This window comes from Triplophysa dalaica, chromosome 7 (genome assembly GCF_015846415.1).
Source record: "Triplophysa dalaica isolate WHDGS20190420 chromosome 7, ASM1584641v1, whole genome shotgun sequence".
Lineage (NCBI taxonomy): Eukaryota > Metazoa > Chordata > Actinopteri > Cypriniformes > Nemacheilidae > Triplophysa > Triplophysa dalaica.
The window spans coordinates 7093244-7118619 of record NC_079548.1 but is presented as its reverse complement, the minus strand read 5'-3'; the positions used below and the strand labels follow the sequence as shown (position 1 = coordinate 7118619).

At 36.9% G+C, this 25376-nt stretch overlaps 2 protein-coding genes across 5 annotated transcripts in view; one reads left to right on the top strand and one right to left on the bottom strand.

Moving 5' to 3' along the window:
* Window positions 1-1152: 1152 nt before the first annotated feature.
* On the bottom strand, window positions 1153-9715 carry csf2rb (colony stimulating factor 2 receptor subunit beta). 4 transcript variants are annotated; one of them, XM_056751726.1, is made up of 14 exons: window positions 9589-9715; window positions 7991-8157; window positions 6956-7097; window positions 6567-6736; window positions 6322-6473; window positions 5625-5772; window positions 5364-5487; window positions 5128-5288; window positions 4824-4951; window positions 4569-4743; window positions 4299-4395; window positions 4146-4215; window positions 3588-3685; window positions 1153-2345 (listed from the first exon to the last, which is right to left on the bottom strand). In XM_056751726.1, the coding sequence occupies exons 2-14, from the start codon at window positions 8088-8090 to the stop codon at window positions 1862-1864; spliced, it is 2049 nt and encodes a 682-aa protein (XP_056607704.1). In that variant the 5' UTR covers window positions 8091-8157; window positions 9589-9715; the 3' UTR covers window positions 1153-1861. The 4 variants fall into 4 exon arrangements, with proteins under 4 accessions (XP_056607704.1, XP_056607707.1, XP_056607706.1 ...); XM_056751729.1 differs by lacking the exon at window positions 9589-9715 and adding an exon at window positions 8526-8744 and having other exon boundaries at window positions 3588-3682; XM_056751728.1 differs by lacking the exon at window positions 9589-9715 and adding an exon at window positions 8526-8744 and having other exon boundaries at window positions 4146-4212.
* Window positions 9716-18765: 9050 nt separating this feature from the next.
* The window catches only part of pvalb6 (parvalbumin 6), a 21097-nt gene continuing 14486 nt past the window's right edge, over window positions 18766-25376 (top strand). The window contains exon 1 of the mRNA XM_056752700.1: window positions 18766-19010. The gene's annotated coding sequence lies outside the window, so the exon portion shown is untranslated. The remainder of the gene's footprint in view (window positions 19011-25376) is intronic.

Below are 25376 nucleotides of genomic sequence, written 5' to 3'. Positions count from 1 at the left end.
TTTTAAAGAGTGACACTGTGGCGTCTACCGAGCCAGTGTTTGGAAGGGTTTGTATTGATGATGTCAGATGTGGTTGTCATGACTGTGACTGACAGAGAGAACACAAATGCACATACACTCTTGACATCACAGCACTCATATGCATCCAACATGATCGTATATAATATCATTTTTACAAAGAAATGACTGCCAAAAAAGGCATTTCTAATAAGTACAATCAACATCATTCATAAACACATCAACAAATAACCTGATTTACAGTTTTGCAGTGCTGCAGAAAACACTTATCTTAAGTTTCTTGTTACTTTCGATTAAAATACGTTATCTCCAACTCCTGCACAGATAACTGTGCTAATTTATAAAAATGTATTTATTGAAATGATTATTTATCATTTTTAAGAGTTGGACCAGCATAGGACCTTATATTGAAAGAATATAGCACTGTAATCTAAACGAAGTGGGACACTTTATAGAAACATAAGATAAAAATGTAAAAGTTTGGTCATTACTTATGTTTCCAGTTTTTTTGTGTGTGTGGTACTTGTTTTGATGGCTTCAATATGGCTATTGTATTGACTAATAGTGTATGTTGAGTATTTTAATGTTTTAAATGTGTATTTCTGCAGATTCCACGTGGATCTACAATTACATAATGCTCTCGTAACACATTGCGTCCAAACGCCTTGAAGACTTTCCTGTTTACTTACAACAAAGCAAAAGGGACACATTATTCATCACATCTCATTCTTTCTTTTTTTGAAACAATGGACCTTAAAAAATTTATGAAATTACCATGAAGGAACATTACTGACATCCTATGTAAAAAAGGAAATCCCATTGCAACAAGCTCATTAAAACATTAAGATGGCAGATAGAAAAATTGATAAACGGGTTATAATATTTGTGCTCGCGTGTACGACTTGCTGAGGTGTTGTGTTGCCTGTTCTGTGTGTTAGTACAATTAAAAATTGGTCACGAAAACACTAAACATGAGGTGCGAAGTGGAGCAGATTAGTGGAGAGATAAATCAAATCTGCTCGGTGTGAAACCAATGATACAGACATAGGCTTCTCAGAAATCTGCACCCTGCCACAGACACACACATGAGAGGGCAGCATAAAACAAACAAAGAGAACCTGTTATGAACTTCAGCAAAATCTTTAATACTTGGTTGGATGAGGAAGCTTTGCAATCACACTAGTACAAGAACATAAACACATGAGACATTTGCTGAAACAATGCATTTCATACAATTTTACACATTTGCACACAATTATATAAATATAAAAATAATGTTTTTGATGCATTGCATTTATAGCTCTTTTGACTAGAAGAAAAAAAAATAGTGTTCAGGTTTTAGGCAAGCAAAGTTTAGGCGTTGGTTGTCATGACAGCCAACTGCCAACATGCATCATATCCGGACTGAATGTACGTACATTAAGCAATCCAATCTGCATTATTTGCAAAAAAGTACACAAACTGTTCAGTGTTATACTTTGCAATTTCTTCAGTTGTATATGAGGCATAAACACATACATTCAATTTAATCGATTGTGTTTGCTCTTCATAGCTACTGCGGACTTTGAAAAGCAGAAATGAAAGTGAAAGCAACACTGTCATCTATTGGGCCGACTTGGCTACAGCACAACATAATAGCTTTGAGTCAAAATGTCCAACAGAGGTCCATCAAGTCTTTTACCTCATTGACTGCGAGCACGTAAAACGTTTATCTATATCTAAACAGTGCTCTTGAAGCAAAATATCGCTCAATACCAGTCTCCAAAAGAGTCTCTGGGACCATCTTATATTAAAAGCCATCTTTACCTTACAGGATCTTTTGGAAACCAAAAGTCATCGATCACTACGTTTCAGGCTGTGACAGCGCCACATACCCTCTCGGCTCTATCTGGCTTACGCCAATGCATGGCATCATGAAATAACCTGAAGGCTGAAGGTGTACGATGTTACCCTGATCTAATTTAGGGGTATATGCAGGGGGTACGTCTGACGGGTTAATGATCGAGCTGTCGACAGGGGGGGTTTGAGTTACTAACATGGGAGGAGTCACAACATAGCCTCCGTTTGTTGGACCTGAATTCTCAGACGTTTCAGACAGGAATGTGTGACATCTGTCAGAAGACGTACCAAAGATTTCAACCTGACCGCAGGACTCCTCGCAGCACAGAATATAGGGCCCGCTGAAGCTCATTCCTGAATTGTCCTGGTACATGTCCTCCAACACGTATGAGCCGGAGTGGACCAACCCATCTGACCATCCTTTCTTCACAGCTGTGGCATCTAAACTCACATCTTCCGTGTGTAACAAAAGTGACTCCCCAGAAGTACTGTGAGAAAAAGTCAATATTGTATGATAAGTTGATATCTGGTCGACATAAACTGCAGAACTGCTTACAGTTTTTCTCGATTGCTAACACACAATTCATGAAACAATTCACCATTTTCTGACGACTATAAACACGTTCTCAGAACAATGCACCAACTTGGTCAAACCTTTGCAAATTTAGGCTGTTTTTGTGTGGGGTTTGGACATCTTCTCATTCAGACACTACAAATACAAAATATAATGAACTGAAGTGTCGAGATGTAAACTCAAATAGCACACATTTATCCATAAGTAAACATTCAGTAGCAAAACTTATGACACACCAATCAGAATCTCAGGATAATATCAATAGGAGTACAGGTAATTGTGCATCCTAGAATCATCTACTGGGCTTTATACTACTTTCATATACAGTATAATCACATAAACACTTTATACGAGAGAAATTTCACTTTTCTGTATCCAGAAAACTGTAGCACATACACACCCTTTTTACCTGTTCTGTATTTTTGCAGAAAATATGGAAAACTTTTACGAAATTGGGCCAAAGGTGAAGAGGATGCCGTATTTTATAGGATTGCCTCCTATTGACAAATTGCTTCACTGTATTGTTTCCTTTATCTTCTCTGTAAGTCGCTTTGGATAAAAGCATCTGCTAAATGCCTGAAAGTAAGTGTTATTTGTGCAGTTGTATACTACATTTACAGAAGTGTAATGTTTTTTTTTTTTCACACAGCTCATCCTTGCATTTTGCTATACTATGTTGTAAAATCTTATAAACACTAAGCTGTCAAATTATTCTTCAATCCCAAATTGATTTTGAATTGATCTCACCAGTGTCTAATACTATGTTGTAGTGTGGGTGATTTTGTGGGCTTGTGGGTAATGTCTGCAGGAAAATTTTGTTTTTTCAGCAAGTGTGAATGGTTTTGAGATGAGAGCTTCATTTTGACCTGAAAATAAGATGTTTGGGGAATTGGGTAAGATGTTATGGATTTATGTTTACTGTTTTGAGGATACGAGGCATAATTTCAAGAAATGTGTTTAAGCCATTGAGAAAAACTGTAATGCATATAATACATTTAGCCGAATTTGTTTCTTTTTTTAAGATGGTCTTTGAGCCACATGGTGGTGCCAAAAGTTTAACTATATTGTAATGTTCTTGTGACCTTTTAAGGAAACTAAACTACATTTGTTTAGCGCCAACTTTGTCATCTTAATGTATAGATCTAAATAGACTTACCTGCTTTTGCAGATACTGATATTGTCTGTTGCCTGCATTACGCACAAGGAGGTCTTTTCTTTCTCGCTCTGAAGATATGGCCATGCTGAGGAGGACTTCTTAAATAGACAGAGAGAAGGATAATTATTTCATTTATTGTACTGTACAACATAGTTTTCCAGGTGTATTTGACAAGGTTATTATAGTTTACTAAAGCTTAACATATTTAACCAAATTTGAATGCCTAAATAAATACGTGGAAAACTTAAAAGAAAGGTTGAAATTTTGCCTCAGGTAAAAACTAAATAGGTTTAAAATGAAGCACTAAAATTATTAACTGAAAATAGAAACTATAACTAAGTCAACTTATACAGCAACATAAAGATAAACAAATTAATAATAATATTACAATTAAACTTAACATTAACATGAAATTTTAAATAAAAAAATTAAACCTAATTCAAAATATTACTAAAACTACCATAAAACTAAAAAATTATAAGAACATTTGAAAAATTCCAAATTGACATATAACATTTAAGTACACCACTGGTCTAAGATCAGTCAGGAAATACTCACCTTGATGATTTCCTCCATCACTCTGCTATTTATAGGCGATGGAATCGATCCATTCCATAATTTGATCCTTCTTTTGAAAGAAATACACTCACTTATATAAAAACGCCAGCAAAAGCAATTGGTGTACACATCAAAAGTGAAGAAATGTTTTACCTGTGACAGACTGGAAGGGCGTGGTAAAAGCCAATGAAGATACCAGCAACAATCAAACTAACCAAAATGTAGATTACGGTCTTAATTGACCAGGAAGCTACACGAACACAAAAAGTGTGAAATATGCATCATTCCATCATGTCCTGTGGGTATCAAATACTTATGCCCTATCTTAAATAATTTTATGAATATTTCCTGTAGGAAGGGCCTACAGTAATGACCAAAGTGTATCACTAAAAGGCAATTGCAAAAAATAACACATAGTGTTACCTGGACCGGTAGTAAACACTTTTGGCTGTGACCATTTAGATGGCAGACCCTTGAGTTCATGACTAGCTCGAAGGAGAAATCTGATCTGGGCTTTGTATTGAGTTGAAGGATGTAGAGATTTAGAAGAAATCTTAAAAAATCGCTCATTCCCGGTTAGGTTATAGAGCGCTGCCGTCTATAAAAAGAAAATCATGACAATGATCAACAACAGTTTAGTGCACTGTAAAACAGATAAGTTCTGTTAACATTCAGTACTTTGTCGGTTGAGATTTTCAGCTGGATGAAGAATGTTTCTGGTACGTAGGAAGCTGGTGTAGACCAATTCAGTCTGAAAACCCCATCTGTCTCTTTCACATGCACCGGCTCGGCCTGTGGAAGTTGAACTGGAGAAAATAAACATGCCATTTTAGTTCAGAGTTCAGTCTTTGATTTCAATTTAGGATTTTTAATTAAAAAATCTGGTTTGAAATCTTAATTCACTCACAGCTACCACAAGATGTGTCATGTTCCTCCTACACACTAGGTGGCAGCATTGAAATACAAGTATTCTTATACTCACTGTTTTTTGAGGGGTAGAAATGTCTGCTGTGGTACACTGGTCTCAACTCCACTGTTAACAGGTGAGGATCAGAACTGTTTATGTCACAGTAAAACTCAGACACCTCAGCACCTCTTGACTTCAGCAAAGGAGTTCCACAACACACTGAAGGCTCGGAGGCTCTGAAGGCCAAAAAAAGCAGCTTTAATGTACATCAATAATCAAATATAGCACGTGATTCTGTGGGTTATACTCACTGAGTGTCACTGTGACGGTACCACAGATGATACGACATGAAGTGAGAGATTTCTGTCTTCATCTGCCAGCTGCACATCACATTTGTGTCTCCTTCTACCACACACTGCAGATTAAAGGCTCCACCTATGGGTGAGAGGGAACATGCAAAGTAGAGATGTATAAAGTTAAAGTTTTAGGCATGTGCATATGAAGTATATATATTTAAGAATTGCCAACATGTTTCATGTGGACCAGACTTATATAGACTGAGCTCATCGTACCATTGTGGGTTTTCCAGGACACCGGTTGGCTCCAGTTGCTCCACAGTCCTACCGCACCTCGGGCCCTCACTCTGGCTTGGAAAAGGTAACCATGGAACAGCATTTTCTTTTCAATCATAAACTCAGAGGCACTGATGTTATCCACAGTCTATCACAATAAAGAAAACGAATGAATCTCGCAAATACACATTTTTGAATACATAATGTATTAATACACACAGTCAGTAGCTTTCCACATCTTTACAGCACTGTGTTCAGTTTCACAATGCTAGCGCTGCTCTTTCATGTGGAAACCTTATCTTTAGTGGGAATCGTAAGGTTTGAGGTTATTACGCTGTTTTTCTAGAATGGTAGATTGTACAATGTGATTTATATTTGTAGATCAGATGATATTTGGGTTTGTGGAGTCTTATTGCGGTTTGGAGAAAATAAAAGCGGTGTAGTGTGGAGACGTGTTTGTGTGAGGTCACATGTAGCGGTGCTGCTCATACGCTTTCAATTCATTACAACTATTTTACACAACAATAGTGAAAAGTTACACTGAAAAATGAACATGAATTCTCATATTTGTTGTATTTGGTCATCCCGTGTTCAATGATGACATTGAGGTACTCAAACATGGACATCACAAGTTTGAATCTCAGGTTTCTGACTTTTGGACCTTACTTTATGTGCTTGTATGTCTGCGTATACTCACAGTCCAGTCCTGCCCGTCCATGCTGTACTGAAGCTGATACGTGAGCGATCGTGTTATATTTGAGGATGCAGGATACGGGCTTTTCCATGACAACACATGATCTCCATTATCGGACGGTTTCTCTGTCAAGTCAATTGGGGACAGAACTTTTCCTGTAGAAAACACAAAAACCAATTGCAGCAGGCTTTTCCACACAAAAAAATCTCTCTCTCTATATATATATTGTTTTTTTAAGGAACACTCACCGTGCTTGGCTACACTGAAGGATTTTGTTCCTGATTCACAGGGCACTTTGAAGTAGACAGTGTGATTGATGACAGTGACAAACCTTTTAGTGTTGTAGCGACAGCTGTAGGAAATCTTCCCATTGGATAAAGCAACACCAGGACCAAGGAGTGCACAAAGTTTATCTGTACTACAGAGAAATTCAACAGTCAGGAAGATCTGGATTTAAAGAATCAGGATTCTTTATGTCACTTTGTTAATATCGTTTAAACGTAAAAGTACCTATTTCATTGTTTATTTACATAAAGAACAGCCAAAGTGCACAAATACGCAAAAAGAAAAACTGTGACCAAGGAAAAACATAGTAATGAGTAATTCACTATTTTTTTTATATTATTTTTTCACTTACTTATTCATATGTTCCCTATAATTGAGTTGTGAGGTTCCATTTCCTGCGGCCCATGAGTGAACGTGTGAATCTTCTTCCCATGTGCATTGTACATAGTTCTGATAATCATTGTAGCATTGCAATGAATCCATCACCGGAAATCCTAAAAGAAGTGGTCAAAGGTCAGCATTGAAGGAAATGATGCTAGTTCATATAGGAAATGCATTGGAAGGAAATGAATAAGGACGAATGGTCACCTTTGACCTGAGATGTAGCTCACCTCAACCCAAATTCATTTATTTTATCTGAATACAAAAAAGCACCACAAATTTGCATAACATTTCTTTTCCGCTTCTATGGAAGAATGCCATGAGGGCTTGGTAGACATGATTGTATGTAGATGATGACCGAATTTAGGTTTTTGTTTTTCTTTGTTTTTGTTATTTTTAACTATAAACCCTGCACATTGCAAACATATGAAAACAGGAGCCTTTTGCTTTGGCAGATGCTTTTATGTTTAAAGTGAATTACAGTAGTACTGTGAAGTACAGTGAATTTAGGGTAAACACTTTATCGGCACCATCTGTCCACCATAAAAATCTATGGCATTCTTTAAATGACGCTTAAAGGCCATTGCACATTGAGTCCGAAACTTGGTAAAATTGGTAGACTATGTTCTGTTACTTTCAATCTTCTAAACTCAAAGTCGTCACAAAGCAAATTTTCAATTTAAAGCTTTTGTAGTGCTCTTAAGATAAGTTGGAAATGGCATTCTTAAATCAAACTGTTAAGTCAGGGAAGAACAACCCACACCAAGCCAAGTCCTAAATTACAAGTTTTTTTCCAAGGAAATTCTCTATTGAGCCTGTGGTGGGTTCCAAGATAAGATTTCATTCAGTTGTGATGATAAAATTTAGAGTCCCGGATGAAAATCACAACAGGATTAAAGAGATCTCTGATAAGGGTCTATCTGGGTGACGCAGGTCGGAGCTAAACAGGATTTATCAAAATAAACAGACTGCCATAATATATATAAGTCTTATCGTTCTCTCTTACCAGTCCCAGGTTTGATGTCATGAAGTGGGCATTGGTGAGCAGTGCTGGACCCGACCAGTAGACCAAGCATGGTCAAATGCAGCGTCCCGGTGAAAAACATAGTGGCTGGGATGCAAGATCAGAATCAAGGGGGTGACAGGCGATTCTTCAGGTTACTTCCAGGAGATCTGTATATTTGGAAACGATGTGATGAAATGCAAGACAACATCCATTAAAAGCTTGTTGAGCTAATAAACTGGCACTTCCTCATGCACACAGATAAAGATGCTGTTAAGGACACAGCAGACATGTGCGGTTCTGAGGTATTCACACTAATTTTAGGCACAAAACTTCCTTCCCCTTTACTACTTCCTTCCTCGCTCACTTAAACAAATGTAAATATGCTTTCTTTTTTATAATGTAAACAAAAATACAACCAATAACCAACATGAATAATGAAAATTTTGAATAATGAATCAAGATTTTTCGAAATCTAACAGAAAAGATATCAAAATGTAATATTGCAGTATTGAAAATGGTATTACTTAAGGCTTACTGTTTGTGACAAAAACCAAAGGTCATTCAAATCCATCATAAAACTGGCACTCTTTCACTACAAATGATGAATCCATCAGTCCAAAAGACACATCGAGGGGTTGTTTTGCGCCATTTCATGTCAAACGCTCCAGATCAACATGCAGCTGTTGAATTTCTCGTCCAATAACGAAACTTCCCATACAACAGTGATACATGAAAACTTTTGGGGTAACCTGACCATCTGCTTATAACTACAACTACGGTAAGCACAGACACAGAACGTCACGCTGTTTTTCGCAACTGCCAGGAAACCGTAAGGAAAGGGATTTCCCTCATCTTAAAAGAGTCTGAGGGGCGTCGGGGAGAGAGAGAGTAAAATCTGACTAACTTTTCTCTAAAATTGACTTGAAAATGTATTTAGTTTCAAAATTTGAGTTTGATGCCATGTTTTATTTACTTTGAGCTTTCGTTCGAGTCAGAAGTTGGGTATTTTTGCTATTTTTAGCTGCGGTAAAGTAAATGTAGGTGAGCGCACTCAAAGGAAAAAGAAAGTAAAAATGTTTTTTACCTCACACCACGCTTCAGTGGTGTTCTACTCATGGCAAATCTTACTGGATGTCACATACACTAAACGAAACAGTGTCTTGTACTATTGAAGTTTTCAATACTGCATGTGTAAGTTTTCCAAACACAGCTTATGCGTAGAAATAGAGATGAACCATCACCCTTACCGGGACGCGTTTTGATACTGAAAATAAGGTCACATGATCAAATTCAAAACTTTCTTTTCTCATATTTTCCTTATCTAATGCTATAATCGGTTTCAATCCCATTTACTGATAACAGAAATAGGCTATTTAAAATGTATACTCAGACTGAGTATACCCAGACGGAGGTTATTTTAACTATTTAAGATGAAAGGACTTGGTTTAATAACTATTTGACCCAATCAAGCCATTTATATACATTTCCAGTTTATTATTCAATTATATTTTGGTTTCATAACGTAATTCATTCTAGAAAAAGAATAAAAAATCATTTAAATTCATTAAGTTTGCTTTCTGATTTAAAGAATTTCTTACCTTGTTGTTGTATAAAATCTCCTGGTAAACATTCCATTCCACTATGGGCACAATTGTGTTACTGTCTGTGTGTAGCTTGGTTGCCGTCAAGTCAATTTACTTCCCCAGTGTGTATGCATGTGTCTTGGAGGGAGTGTGCTTTTTAGTGCTTACAAGTACATAATTTACTCAGATACCCTCAAAACCAGCAGTTCCCTTTTCACAACTGCGTGAAAACATAACTTGGTCATCAGAAACTTTTCTTTCTAGCTTTTTAACTTCCAGCTTGCCATTGAATCAAGGTTCACATGCGGTCCTGCTTGACCATACAGTTGCCCATGCTAAGTGTGATTTAAGATTTGCATTCTGATGTCTTGCAATCAATACATTTCATTAACATAGATGTTCAGTATCAAAGTTAGTAAGAATACTACCGAGCAGTGTTGGGTAAATTACTCTGACAAGTAATGAATTACTAATTACTAGTTACATATTGAACAGTGTAATTAAATTACTGTACAAATTACTCTCTCCAAAAAGTATTTAATTACTTATTGCTTTCTATATCTTACGTAAATCTTGATTAGAATTGATTCAAGGATAGACATGAATAGTCTTATTTAATTAATTCAAATAAATAACAAATATTATTCTTACTAACCGACCAAAGTGTACAAATGTGAGAAGGATACATTACAGCATACATTTTATAGTTGATTTATGATTTTGATGTCATTTCAACTATTGAATATATTACACATGGATTACGTTCAATTACATCAAAAGTAACTGTAATTACATAAAAAATAAGACTAATCCCTTACTTTGCCTTTTCAAGGAAAAAGTAATGAAGATACGTTACAAATTACTTAGTAACTAGTTACACCCAACACTGTTACCGAGGTTAAATATGGAGAATGAAGTCACAGCCTTCATACTGAAACGCACGCTATAGAGCACTTCTGCATACACGTATTTACACCCACGAGTGCTCATTTAAAAAAAACTTTGACGCTCACACACCCACATTCACTTGCTGACACGTTGAACATAACACATCCATGCCCTCACACTATTGCAATATACCAAGAACTTTCCAGTTAAAGGCAGGATAGCTGAAATTCTTTCTGTTTCTCTTCCTCAATCTCTGATTTTGATGTGTGGTAGTTCGTGTATGAATTTTTCTATAAACAAACCTGTCATCATTTCCCTACTGCTGGTTGACTATATTTATTAATTTCATATACTTTTATATATACTTATATTTCCTCACTTGTTTAAGTTTGTATGAGTTTGAAACTGTGTATTTTTGTTGAGTTTTTCTTATTTTTTGTTCTTTTTCATCCCTCATCAATGTACACTATACATGCACCGTAGCTTCCTTAAAGAACTGCTTCATTTTGTCCATTGCCATGCAATTTACTAAGAATATCAATAAAGCTGACTTCTAGTGAATTCTAAAACTGCCTAGTTGTGAGTGTGTGAATGTGTTTGTCTTAGTGTGTGATAGCTCTGTGATGGACTATTATCAGCTCCACTATTCAACCCTACATGCAGCAGAATAACCATACAATGCAATTTCAGGTATAATATTTTGACCAAATTACTGGCACAATGACAGTCAACACTTATTTAAATTCTTCTTGCCAGTCGATAGTGGCAGTCTGTCAAACCACGTGTCAAAAAAAAATAATGAAGACAAAGAGAAGAAAACAAGAGGAAGTAAAGAGAGATTGTGTGAAGATATGTTTTGGGTTGTGGTTCTTTTCTTTCTACACACGAACGGAAGCATAATAATGCATTTGTTGTTATGTGAAAACAAGTTTGTCTTGTTCTCTTTACAGAAGTGTATTTGCAAGGTTTTTAAAAAAAATGTATTTATTTATTTTGCTGCTTATTTTTCTGACTTGCTGTAGTGTAGTTGTTCTTAAACACTGCACAAGTGTAAACAACAATCATCTTTCTGTGTACCCTTATGGACGTTATACAAAGCTAAATCAATACATATGCAATATTATAGTACCTACTTTGAGAATGACCTGTAAAGTGTGTTCCGGGCACTTACTAACATAAATGAATAAAAAATATAGACAAATTGTATTTAATGATTAAATTAATTCGTTATTTTGTGCAAAATTAAAAGTTTTGGTAGTTTATCACTAAAGCTCTATTTGATGTTATTTACCAGGACAGAATACTATGCCCACGAGTCTATTTTTAAATGCTGCGTCATCGGAGTTAAAGGGGTCATATGTTGCCCATGCATGTATTAGACACGTAAAATTGCAAAAATTAAAGTGTCGGAACAAAAGTTGCACTCTATCTATAAGCGAATGCTCACCCAGACCTGCCTGAAATGCCTCTTGTAGCCACCCCCCCACACAATTCAACGTCAGTTTGTGGTATGATTTGACCAAGACTGCCCAAATGTATGCAACTAAGATGGGCGTACCTGTCACTACAATTGCTTTGGAACCTGATGTTCCAAATAAGATAAGAGTCGTTTCATTTCCATCACATGCTTGCAGTATTCGACCAATCACTACGCACTGGTTAACTGACCATTTGTACACGGAGCATTTCAGATAGGCGAGGCAATGAGGAGATACACATAAGCACCGGATGTGGAAAATACAGCGTTTTTTAACCTTAAATCCTATATACACACTGCATTACATCTAAAAAAACAATAATACCCGTTTTAGCCGTATCATATGACCCCTTTAAGCGAACATGAATGTTACTACGTTGTAAATACAAGGAGAAACAGGATTTTCTTTGAGTCTCGAGTCTCCGAGTTGTGGGCATGTCAGCGAGAAACCACGTACATAATGTGATGATGCGATTGTTTATTTTTGTAGTTATTTTTTCATTAAGGTAAATTGCACTGACAATTTTCTTGTTCCAAATAAACATGAACTCACCTGAATGTGTTAATTCCCACATCAGAAATATGATCTTTGCAGGACTTGAAGGAACAGATCTGCTTTTAGACGAGCAATAGTTTGTTGGATTGAAAAGGGCCTGTGCCCTTTAAGCCATGACGTGAGGTTTTTGGATAAGATTGCAATGTAGTAATACGGTATGACGGTAAGAGTACTTCACCCCAGAGAGAGTGTTGCAGGTGTAGCGAAATGTAGTTATTTGTAAATGCTGAACGAATGATGCACTCAGGCTTGATGCATTTCCTATTGGTAACGTTACTAGCAAGGCTCCTTTACGAAAATGTACAATGGTTACTACAGTTAAAACCAAAACGTACTGGTTACTGTAGTAAAACAATGGTGACAATAACCATATATTTGAAAACCATGTTTTTTGGTAAAAAACATAGTAAACGATGGTAATTGTAGTAAAATCATGGTTTACCCCAAGTAATCAATGAACCAAAAAAACATGGTTACTACACCTGTACCACAAAAAAAAACATGTTAAATGTTCTGCGTCTACGCTAACGTTACCTTTAAATACCTAATAAACCACAGTTTTACCACAGCAACCACGGTATTTGTAGAAAAACCAAAGTAACCACAAATTTAGCTTACCATTGTTTTACCATAGTGGCCACAGTTAACACATGGTATACCCTGAAAATGTTAATCAATATTCTAAAACAGAATAACTATACTTTAGTAAATCTACATGAACTCAAAATGTAACACAAATTTTTTCATGAAGTTTGCATACACCACTATAGGAGCCATGTGCTCATGTTATTATAAAAATGTTAGGTAGTGGTCTGGGTTCCAGTTATATTTCCACAAAAAGCTTAGTTTCCAACGGTTTGCTGTAGGTCACCACAAGAGACTATGAGACACACACTTAAACATTTTGCATTTGTTTACATTATGCAATGATTATTACCCATTCTTTTCTATCTAACTGGGTTTTTATGAAGATCTCTGCTGTTTTTAAAATCGACCCATACAACGTATTTTTGTCTTTTACTAAAAATGTTCCCTTGCTACTTAAGGTTTTGTGATCAAGGGTCACGTATTCATTTAGCAGCTTCATGTTCTCAGAATCGAGCGTGTGATAGTTTGCATGTCACACATGAGTGATATCTGGATTCCCCTTATTTTCTAATTTTATATTGGTTCAACCCGATTGAATCTCACACCCTTACTCCCTTTATGTGTTTGCATACACTCTTTTCTGTAGTTTTACACACTGCAATGAACAATTAATATTATAAGTGCATTAAAGGCCAGATCGGCAATATTGCACACCATGTTCAGAAAATTGATTTCAAAGTTGTCTGGGTTAAGTCTCCAGAGGAGAAAATAAAAATCTATAATTCAATCCAGAGGATAATGTAGGAAGGTCATACGCTCTTGTGTATACATCTTATTTAGTTGCTCATTTCCGTTTTTTAAGGATCAATGTATTATGCTTTCATCTCCTTTGGCTTGCATTTAGTTTTTCCCCAAAGAGCCTTTTGTTTTAGTTTCTTTTTTTTTCAAATTAAAAAAAGTGTCATTTCAAAAAAGGAAAATGAAATTTTACTCGGTTTGTTTCAGCAGCAAATCTTCTTGTGTTATTTTTATGATTGGAAACTGCAAGACAAACAAGCTGTTTTTTTCTACAGTGTGTAAAGTTTACAGTCTGAAAGTCTGAGATATATTTGGCTAATTAGTCAGAATGTGGCTTCTGAAAGGAAGTTTTGCCTTCTTGGTCAACTAGTCAAGGTTCTTGTGACTAATTTAAAACATGACTGCTTTCTGGTAACAAGTGTTGTATCTTTTCATAGTGAACTCAACAAACACGTTAGTTCGGAACTTGCTTTTCAGAATTGGCTATGCTATCTTTAACGCTAAACCCTTTATTTAGTTTTCATGCTGTTTATTTTGAGTTGTGCACTCCTTTAATCTTAAAAAAGACTGTGACTGTTGTGTACTCCGCTACAAAGGTTCGGTGGCACAATGAGGCTAAAATATTTAACAGGTACTGTATTTAGAGTCATTAGTTTTCTTTCAATGAAGCCCCAAAGCAACATAATATATAACGCACTGTATATCACTCTATGCCTTATAAATGAGGGTGTAAAATCAATAACAAGGAGGTAACTAGAAAATCACTGAAAATAATCTGTAAAATAACGTTTGCCTCTATAGTGTGCCTACTGTAGTCAGTTGAGAATCTTTCCTTGACACGCTCATTCATAATTCAATACAAATGTCCTAATACAGGAATTTGTTTATGTAATTAGACAATGTAGCAAGTTTTCAATAGAAACCCACCAAACATGCGCACTCGCATTTCATAGTTTCCTGCCAGGGCCTTGTTAGAAGAAGTTCCTTAGAAGTTGCGATTTCTGTGTGACTTAATGCGCTGTTTCTTTCAGACATGAGTCTGCTTCCTGTGAACTCAGATGCCTGTGGTCCCATTTGAGAGTGATGGTACTTTGTCCTCAAAGTTGTGCTTGTCTGGGTTTGATAAAGATGTTTTGTTTAAAGTTTTGCCTATTTCTTTTTGTCTTCCACCAATACTGACAGTACTTATAAGAAGATCCACAGCCATTTATAGTCAAATTGATTCTGACGGAGTTCTAAAGTTTTGTTGCGTGTGTAGCGTGCCATCCGCCGGGAATCGGGCAGGTTTTTTCCTTCATGCTGGAGGTGTGCAATCGACTCTTTGAAAGGCTGGAATGGACTCAAACTCACATTGGATGCCTTAAGGATTCTGCATGCTTTAAATTCTAATATTAACTCCACTGAATGTTTTTGAAAATGTATAATCCTGTAGGTGTATAACTGAGAGGTTATTGGTCCAGAGAAGTGTTTATTCAAATAAAGCTTTCAATATTCTGACAAAATAAATATGCGTCAACAGTAACTTCAGTGGGATTGCTAGAGTGCTGTGTTGGTTGCTATGATGTTTTTGATGGTTCCTGGTTGTGATGAAGTAAACCCGCACCCAAGGCACTGTTATATTCATTTGAGGATTATTACAGATGTCACCTTGGGCCTTCACTCTAAGTTTGTGGAATTTGTTTTACCCAATTTAATACATTTGAAAAGTAATGCGTACATAAGTATGGCAACAAATCACATGATGTATGATTCATTTCTGTAGCACAAACAGTCAAATTGGTAGTTTTCTAACACTTAGGAGTAGGAGTTGATCAAATTGACTTCCCCTAACCCCACTGGGAAAATGACTCAGTTGGGTTGTATTTGGGTTGCGAACACAACATTTATACAATTGAAAGAACATATATATTTAAGTAACTTTTATCTTACGCACACTTTCTTGCGCAAGCGTTCTCCTTAAGTAAAGCTGACAAGGCTTGGACTAAATAACAGGAGTAAAAGTCCAAACAAAGTGGTATTTTTCATATTATTAATTGAGATAAGATACATAGAGACTTATTCATGTTTAGCAGTCTTTCTAGTTTATAGTTTGGTGTTTTTGCGGATCAGAAAAAATATCTTGAAGAATGTTTGTCACTAATAATAATAATGCCCCCCATTTGCACACAAAACACTGACACATTTGTCAAAATTTCTATCCCTTAATATTCCCACTCCTGTACATTTAACAGATCACTACTTTTGTCCCCTACTGTAAAGGTCCAGTCAGTGTAATCTAGCATCAAGGTTGAAACACTACAACAGCTGACAGAACATGGTGTATTACTTGCAAGGGGACCCGCAGTGTATAGAAATAGCTCATTCTAAGGTAATAAAAAACATAACGCTTCACTGTGTAAGCGCTTTATACACCTCTGAAAGCATAGCTATATATACAATATTGCATTTCTATCAATAGATCATCGGAAAAATTTCACACTGAGCCTTTAAAGCGTTGTAAATTGTATGAACAGGAGACAAGAGCGTTGAAACATTGCTGGATTTGTCTTTGTCTTAGTCAGTAAACATTTTTAGAATGTCATTAACACTTCCTCTGAGAGTTTGTTTGCCTGCAGATTCTCTGCAGAGTAAATGTGCTTAAGTCTCTGAAGTGCCTCTAGTGGTGGTTTGCTGGAAATGCGTTTGTCGATCCTCAAGTCTTTTGTGGGGAAGTATAATATGAGTTCATCATTATTTCCTCTTTTATTGCATGTCTAAGTGGATTAAGAGATCAGCTTAATGCGTGTGACGTTAAATAAATAAATTACGTACTGGATCCCACAGTAACTTGAGGATAGGCGAAATTGAGTTTAAGTTAGTGGTTCGATAGTGAATCTATGCACTCTGTCCTGCGTGCACTGGATGATTCATGGTTGATGTGTCAGTCAAAATGAAGATAGCCTATTGAGAAACTTTTCTTTGCTAATCTTTTTTCCCTCTTGCTTGTTCTCTCTTCCGTATTTTTGTAATACATTTCAAAAAGGTTAGTCATTTATGCCGTATCTCTAAACCAGACAGTGCTCGTAAGTTTGTGGTAGAAGTGAATCACTCTTTCCTGCAGAACAGTAGATGTGAATGTAAAATGTGGTTTGTATAATTCTGTAATGTGGCTTACTCTGCTGGCTTTTCCAAAGGTTGATTGCAGAACAGCATGTAGCTTGATGTGATATTGAACGTCATTAGTGTTTTGCTGATCTGGGACCTGTGCTGGCCGGGAGCCTAAAAGCATTCTTTCACAAACACCAAGAACCCCTAAGGCCACGCAAACCACTCTACACACATAAGTACACACTTCTCAAAAAGCTTGGGTAAATGAGCAGACATATATGTAGTTGGTTCAGACACTTGTCAGTCAACTCAAAACCCTGAGTACATCCTTTCAGTGATTAATGGTATATGTGTAAAAATATATTGAACATATATTTACTTAGGACATGTATACACACGCATATATGAAAAATGTATATTTCCTATGTTTAACAACTATTTACAATACACATGTTTCATATTTTAAAATAGTTTACAATAGCATGAGCATATCAGCTTATACGAAAGCCCTTAGTGAACAGACATTCAATACAACTGAGAAACACACAACCATTACTTTTTAAATAAAATAATATTTAGTCTTATGGGTGTTTGGCCAATCGTTATCCAAAATACCTGCACTACTCTTCAGCACCATGGTAACCCCACGAATATACACATACTAGAAAGAAACCCTTCTAAATTTCAAAATATTACAACATTAAACACTGACAGATATCCCCCAATATTAATATTGAGCAAAAAACATTAAATTACACCTACATTTAAACATTTTTACTCTCCTTTAAAGCCAGAAGCAAAGCATGCTTGGAACTAGAAATCTGCTTTAACTCATTCTGTGAATGAGTCTACAGTATAGTGTGTCAAATGTGATGAATATTAGATTTATTTTTGACTTTGTTTCTAAAAATATTTGTATGTTTAATATGTAGCCATATATTGTCAATGCATATTTTGCGGTATATTGAAAAATAGTAGATTAGTTTCCAATATATGGAAATGTATTATGAAATATATCGCGTTATATTTTGCAGTATTTTATCATATAATTTGCTCTGTAAGGGTCTGTTCCTCACATGCAAATCTGAAAATTTACTTCAGAAGCACATAATTAAGAAGTAATTGTGTTTGTGCCTTGAGGTCATGTTATTATTATTTTGGATCCGTTCGCTCTTCAACTCTTATTTGCTATTCATTTTTTATTTTTGTGCATATTTCAGTTTATACATTTTGTTCAATTTCCTGAGGCCCAAAGGACAAATACCTGTGTATACAGAGACACAGAGGTAAAGAGCAGAGCTCAGAATCAAATCATTTGGTTTTAGAAAAGTGTGATCAGGAATGTCATTCAGAGCAGAGTTTGACACATTATTGAGATCTCATCTTTTTTTCAATCAAAATAAATAAATGCAATATTACTTTCTAGAGTTAAGAATTGAAAAATTGCCTATGTGTAGTGTATACTCTTTAATTTATTCATTCTTATCTTTCTTTGTTTATTTGTTCATTCATTTGTGTAGTTGATCGTTCTGTCATTTATTTATTTGGTTATACAATCATTCCTTCCCTCCTTCGTGTAGTCATTCGGTTCTTTATTGGTTTGGTCAAGTATTCATCCAGTCATTCTTGTTTTCAGCTATTTATTCATTCTGTTATTTGGCCATTCATTCATATGGTCATTCATTCTTTTTCTCATTGCTCTCCATCCCTACAGCACCAAACAGTCCCTCCTATCCGAGTCCAGCCCCTCCCCCCTTCATCTTTCTCTCTTCATCTCATCTCTCTCTCTCCCTCCCTCACTTTCTCTCTCCCTTTATCTTGCTCTCACGCTCTCTCCCCTTCATCTCACCTCCAACTAGTCAGTGTTCCGTCTCTGTCCTGCACTGTCTCTCTCTCTCTTTCCCCCTCTCTCTGTCTCTCTCTCTCTTTTTGGTGTGCTGAAGCTCTAGTGTGGTTTGCTGTCTGTGCGTGCGTTGCCGGTCTCGTTCCTCTGCAGACCTGAACCTCCAGCTCTACCCGGGACTCCAGCTCACTCCACAGCCGGTAAGACACCGGCATGCTCCACTACCACCAAGAAAAGAGTTATGGAATCTGTAGAGACAAAAATCAGGAAACTGTCTGATGTACTGGAGACAGAACAAGTGATGCAGACAGGTTTTAAGGAAGTGAGACGGGAAGTAAAATTGAAAATGAAAGTAAGAAGAAAAACTGAATTATGAGGAAGATTAAAACAGTTATAGGAAACGGAGAGAGATAGTCAGATGGGTTATAACATCATCTACATGTCATATCCCATTCACAATGCACAGCTGAGCTCTGTCAACCCTCTGCACTATGTGTGTGTAGGTGTGTGTGTGAGTGTGAGAGAGAGAGAGAGAGAGAGAGAGATAATGCAAAATTAGACAAAATTAAATGCATTTGTGAAAGATTTAAAATTGCACGTTTATTAATTATATCTATCTAAATATCGATGTATCCGATGTGGTGTAATTTCTGTTCAGTGCTTGTCTTTGATGCGTCTATATTAAATCGATTTCATTCATAAACTTGCGCTGGTTCTACTATAAATCTACAAAGTTAAATGATCCCGTGACAGATAATATTTCTGCTATAACAATGTTGTCCGAGTCAATTGATTTAGCCTTCTATTGCTTTTCTAAATGCATCTTTCTCTCTCTCATATCTCCCCGTACACGTCCCACACACATTACAGTGAAGTTTATTACGTATTTATTCTCAAATCAAGAATTATACAAACAGGGACTTCTCATTTACAATATTGAGCTAATTATATTGATAGTCTCTTTGACAAACCTTATGACAAGGCATTTTAGATTTCCATGAAATATAGGTGATTTTATTTTGTCTAAATTCCGAAAATGAAAATGACACAGACGCACAGATGATCTAATATTCCAGTTGTGTTCTTTTTTTGTTGTTGAGGTGTTTTAACACAGGCTGAATGATAGACATGGGATGAAAGAACAGCGTGGCTGCAGCTCTGGTCCTGATGCAGTAACACATCTTTAAAGGGATACTTCAACCAAAAATGAAAATTCTCTCATCATATAATCACCTTCGAGTTGTTCCAAATGTGTATAAATTTCTTTGTTCTGATGATCACAGAGAAAGATTTTTAAAATTAAAGCTTATAACCAGACAGATCCCAACCCCCAGTGACAATGAAAGTCAAAAGTGCACAAGTACAGTTAGCTATCCTACGTTATTCAAAATGTCTTCTTTTGATAATACATGATAAAGTAATTGTTCCTACTATGGGTTGAGATCTGTTTGGTTAGAAGCATTATTACAAATATATTTCTCTGTATTCATCAGAACAAGAAATTTAAACAGGTGAGTAAATGATGACAGAATTTTTTTTTCAAAGCATCACTTTAAGGACAGATACACTCTGATGCTGTCTGCATCTGTGTGTGTATGTTCTGCTGCTGTCAACATAGATATTGCAGGAATTGTGTTAGCATTTTAGTTAAAGCAATGAAAAGTAATTACGGACACTCTCCTGCACCGGTAGCCGAAGTGTACGTCAGATGCATTTTTCCTGCAGTCTTCCACTTAATGAACCAAATCAGTATCGTGCAGATTTATGGTCACTTCACGCTTTTGGATGGATTAATCGTCCATTACCTGCTTAAACCATATGGTTTCATTTCATTAGCTGGTTATCATTAGACTGGAGAAAGCATTTTAAAATCAGAAAATGACACTTCTTACTGAGTTTGTGTGATGCGGTGCATCTTTCAAATTTAGTTTGGGTGGATTTGGGCCATTTATGTGTGTTTGCTGTATGTGTGTATTCCCACAGTTCTGGAGGAACAGACAGACATCATCAAATGTGTCCATTTAACAGTGTGTGTGTGTGTGTGTTTGAGCTGTCTAGATTGGACAGCTGACACTAATTGACTATCGGCAGATAGAAAATGCAATGTCGGTGTGTGGGACGTGTGTGTGTTTGAGTTTCTCTACGTGGGCAGCTTTCAGATGAAACTCAATGGCAGCCTATCGCTCACGATCTGTTTCTGCCTTTCTCTCCAGCGTGCACGTTGGCTCGCTCGGTGAAAGTTTTCTAGAGATTAATTAACGCTGTACTGCTGTGACAGTCTTGAAACGATAGATTAATTGATTCGAGTCTTTGTGAGGTCTGCGTTATTGCAGCCGGCATTAACTGCTTCACGTAAAGTGATCAAAGCAATTACGGCCAACGTCTTGTATAAGAACTACTTTCGCATACTAATTCAAGCAGAAATAACCGGGATGGGAAGGATAGGGTGGCAGTATGTTGTAAACCTAATGTTGGTAAATGCACACGCATGTATGAGCAGAACTCTGACCACCGGATGTAGATGAGAACGGTCGAACCTAACCTGAGACCGGCTTTCTGATTCGTCACATTTAACAATAAATAAAGACTGATTCTAGGCCAGTGAGTCGATAATATTTCTTCCCTGGCTTTAAATACCCTTTAACCACTCACGTTCACTCAAGGTCAAACGGTCCAATAACCGCTTTATCTCTCAACGGCTCAGATTCATAGAACATGACATCCGAACACCAGCGGAGCATCTCATTAAAACATACAAATGAGTTTTATGTCAGAATATGTAGCGCCGCCTGTAAACATCTTTACCGTAATATGATCCATGTAAAATGTCGCATAGGCCTTCGCTTTGGATTTTAGAGTTCTCCGCTCATGTGTTCGTGATGGATGTGTTCTCATTATTTAGAAACCAATACAGCTTTGCTGTTTGTGCCTTTTGTGTGGGTGTCGAAATGTGTTTGAAATGAATTTGTGTGTGTGCGCGCTCGTGTTTGATGTGAAGACTTGTGTGTTTATCTCAATTGGATTTCAGCCATACCACCAAAACACCTGCTAATGATCTACTCAGAACTGAGCCGCATCCTAATGGACACACACACATAGGACTCATAAATGTAGAACTTCATAAGCGAGGTTTGCTGTTAATGGGTTGTTTTATTTGGTGCGTGTGAATGTTTTTCGTAGCAGTGCAGTGTTCGACAAGAGCGGGTAGAGGGGTTGTTGGGTTCGCGCCGCATGTATTTACACATCTGTGCAAAAAGCAAATGTTTGGGGCGGGGACGTATCATTCTGTATTTTCCTTTGTCATGCAGGCGTTAATGCTTAGACGTTCACAATTCGCTCATCCATTTATCATAACTGTCTCTCTCTCTTTGTCTCTCTCTATCTCTTGTTGACTTTAGGCATTTGCAAACCATTGTCAGACGTACAAAGGTGAGGGATGCAATGCTGTGAGATAAGTTGTATAACTGTTATTGTTAACCTCATTTAGTTTCGTTAGTTTTAACTTTGTCCTGGACGTTTCTCCTTCAACTTCTCATGAGAAACAAACAACAAAATAGACCATTTGTGACATTCGTGGTGTAGCGATACAAATGAAACTATTAGAAGCAAGAGGCTTTGGCGAAACTCGGTTTGCACTTAATTTAGTGATAAACATCTTAACTAAACCCATTTTTTCCTGGAGAAGGCATGTGTGAGTTTTTTTGTAGAAGGCATGTGTGAGTCAGAGTAAATGTGATTTATTCTAAGTTCTTTGACATATTTTGTCTGTTTTTTTTACTCATGCCGGTTTTCACACCGAGGGAGAGGGTCTTACTTTAGATTGACGTTTGGGTCACTGTGACACACCGGGAGTCTCACCTTCAATTAACCAATCCCCGACCTCCTAAATGAGGTCATCCCCATAGCGGTGTTCCACCGGGAGCGGCTGTCTAAAACCGACTCGCACTCTATTCTTTCTTTAGCTTTCAGGTCTGTTCTATTCTTTCTGTATCACTGTGATACACCCACATATAGATTAAAACGCAGCTTATCTCTACTTTATGTGTGGCTATTTTTGGGCTCTTTTTTCAGTCACTTTCGCAGAGGTCAACCGTTCATTTGCTCAGCAGAAATGGAGAACAAGATCACGTTTCCTTTGCTTTATACCGCATAGCGGTGTTCTGTTTCGTATCTCTGCTTTGTCATCTCGGAAATCTGCTTGATCTCCGGGGACACTTGTCCCTAAAGGACAGAATAATAGAAGTCACAGCAGCGCCCTGAAAGCCAATTAGAATTACCTTCAATCTGAGAGGCAATATGATTTCACGGCTTGGCCCTGAAGGTCAGTAGAAAATTTCAGAGGTTAAGGATAAGATCCAACTGGAATCATCCTCATAATTCAATCCTGAGGGTGGTCCGCATTTTTGAAGGTCGTTTTGTGCAACTTGGCAGAAAGCATGTTGGTATGATTCGCCAATGGCTAGAGAATTCTGGGATAGCCCAGGAGATATCATAAAGTGACTTAATTAGGCCGAACATTGCTTTAATACCCAGAGGGTACTGGACAATTACAGTAAGAGGCCATTATTACAGTATTACTCTGTGTGTCATGTATTGCTCATTACTTTCATGTACCCTCTGTTAGAGCATGCAGTTCTTCACATCATCTCTCTCTTTGGTTCTCCACTATGAAGCATTTAGCGCACTGTTTTTGCCTTGGGCTCGAGCAGGTCAGTAGAGTGTAAAATAACTTGCGTATAGATTTATGATACAGCTTTTGAATTCATGTTCTGCTTCACTTGATGCTGATTCTAGACCTTGGGACAGATCACAAACACCAAATCTGTCATGTCTATTAAATACATGTTGTCTCTAACATATGTGCATGTTTGGCTTTTGTTCTTGTGTCCTGATGCTGATAAATAGGCACTACCATCGCCTGCAGGATCAGAGCGTCTTACATTTATAAAATTCAACAATGGCACTCACGTTCATTGAACTGTCTGGATTTAGATTGACAACTTTTTATTTGGCAGATGCTTTTATCCAAAGCAACTTATCTGTTTTCAGTTGTTGTTTGATAATTTTGTTATATGTTGCTGTTGGTAGGTTAAGGATAAGACCCAACCGTCCTCATAATTCAATCCGCATTTTTGAAGGTTGTTTTGTGCATCTTGCCAAACACAGGCAGTTAGCATGTCCTGTATCGTTGGTATGATTCGCCTAGGGCTAGAGAATTCTGGGATAGCCCAGGAAATAGAACAGGTCACTCACAACTAGTTTTCAGTTGTTGTTTGATCATTTTGTTATGTGTTGCTGTTGCTGGTAAATGAAGTGTTCGCCAAGATTTGCTGACTGGGGAGGGACACTTGAACTTATTCTGTTTTCAAGGATCCTTAACAGTGAACAACCCCTTCTAGCACAATCACAGACACTTACAAACACATTGCGACAGACATGAGTAGCATACTGATTTCATTTTAGCCCTCTTTTTCACGCTCTAAGCTGTGGACATGACAAGAATGTAAAGACAGAGAGAGACAAAGCACTTCCTGCTAGGTTGCGGAGAAACGAAAGATGATTTAGGACGAGAAGAATGAGTGAATGGACATCGAGGAGAAATTGGAAATGGGGAAAAAAAGGGATGAATTGGAAGAGCCTTGGAGAAAATTGTTTGGTTTTGGCATGTGGTGTAGTGGTTAAATGCAGCTTTCTGTAACTCGCAACCAAAAGTATCTTGTGAATTCTCACCATTGTGACCTTTAGAAAGAAACAAAACACTGTAAGCAGTAACCACAGTTTCCCATAGTAATTACAAAAATGTGAACTTACAGTAATGCTTTAGTTCTTGTGGGAGGTGTTTCCAAGAAAATGCTGTTTTGAACATTTGAATATTGCGGTATCCTCATGCTTATTGTGTAAATTCTTCATAAATGGTCATAACGTTAACTGAAAGATTTCATGTAACTACATACATTTAACTTACATTTTTTCACAAATACTGGACCATGAATGAGTTCTGTACTGGGTAAAAGCTTACATTTTATCACTACAAACAGTGATAAAATGTTTGTATTTTATCACTGTGTCAAACAGTGTATCTTTGTGTGTCAAACAGTGTACTTTTATTCTGGAAATTGTAAAAGTGTGGACATAAATACACAAATAAATAAACATATAGATTATTATAGATTTATTGTGCACAGTTTGTATTCTTTTTCTAGTTTTAAAGGACCAACAGAGTCCGTTCGGTGTACTGTAAAAGAGTGCTTACTGTACTGTACAACATCAAACAGCAAAAGAAAACCTCTGTAAGCTTCAAGGGTCTGGGCAGGTTGAGAATGTTGAGATGGAGGGATGAAGACACTGCAGAGTTGAAGATGCTCTGGGTCGATCTGATCTGATAGCATTGAAACTAGGGTAGAATACTAACTCGATTCGTAAGCCTTTGAAATACGACACATCTGACACAAACTGATTTAATCAGGTTCTGTCCTGCAGCAACTCATGGTTTCTCAAACAGCTCTCCAAGATCTCTATCTAGACTTTTGTTTATTATCCCCTTTCTTGTTGATTGTTTACAACGT

What these genes read in the sequence shown, in the direction of transcription:
- csf2rb (XM_056751726.1), bottom strand. Translation starts at nt 8,090, where the DNA reads ATGTTTTTCACCGGGACGCTGCATTTGACCATGCTTGGTCTACTGGTC. An exon ending in AGTGTTTACTACCGGTCCAG is followed by an intron (nt 4,396 to 4,568) that starts GTAACACTATGT and finishes GTGTTCGTGTAG; the next exon opens with CTTCCTGGTCAATTAAGACC. An exon ending in GCCCTTCCAGTCTGTCACAG is followed by an intron (nt 4,216 to 4,298) that starts GTAAAACATTTC and finishes TTCTTTCAAAAG; the next exon opens with AAGGATCAAATTATGGAATG.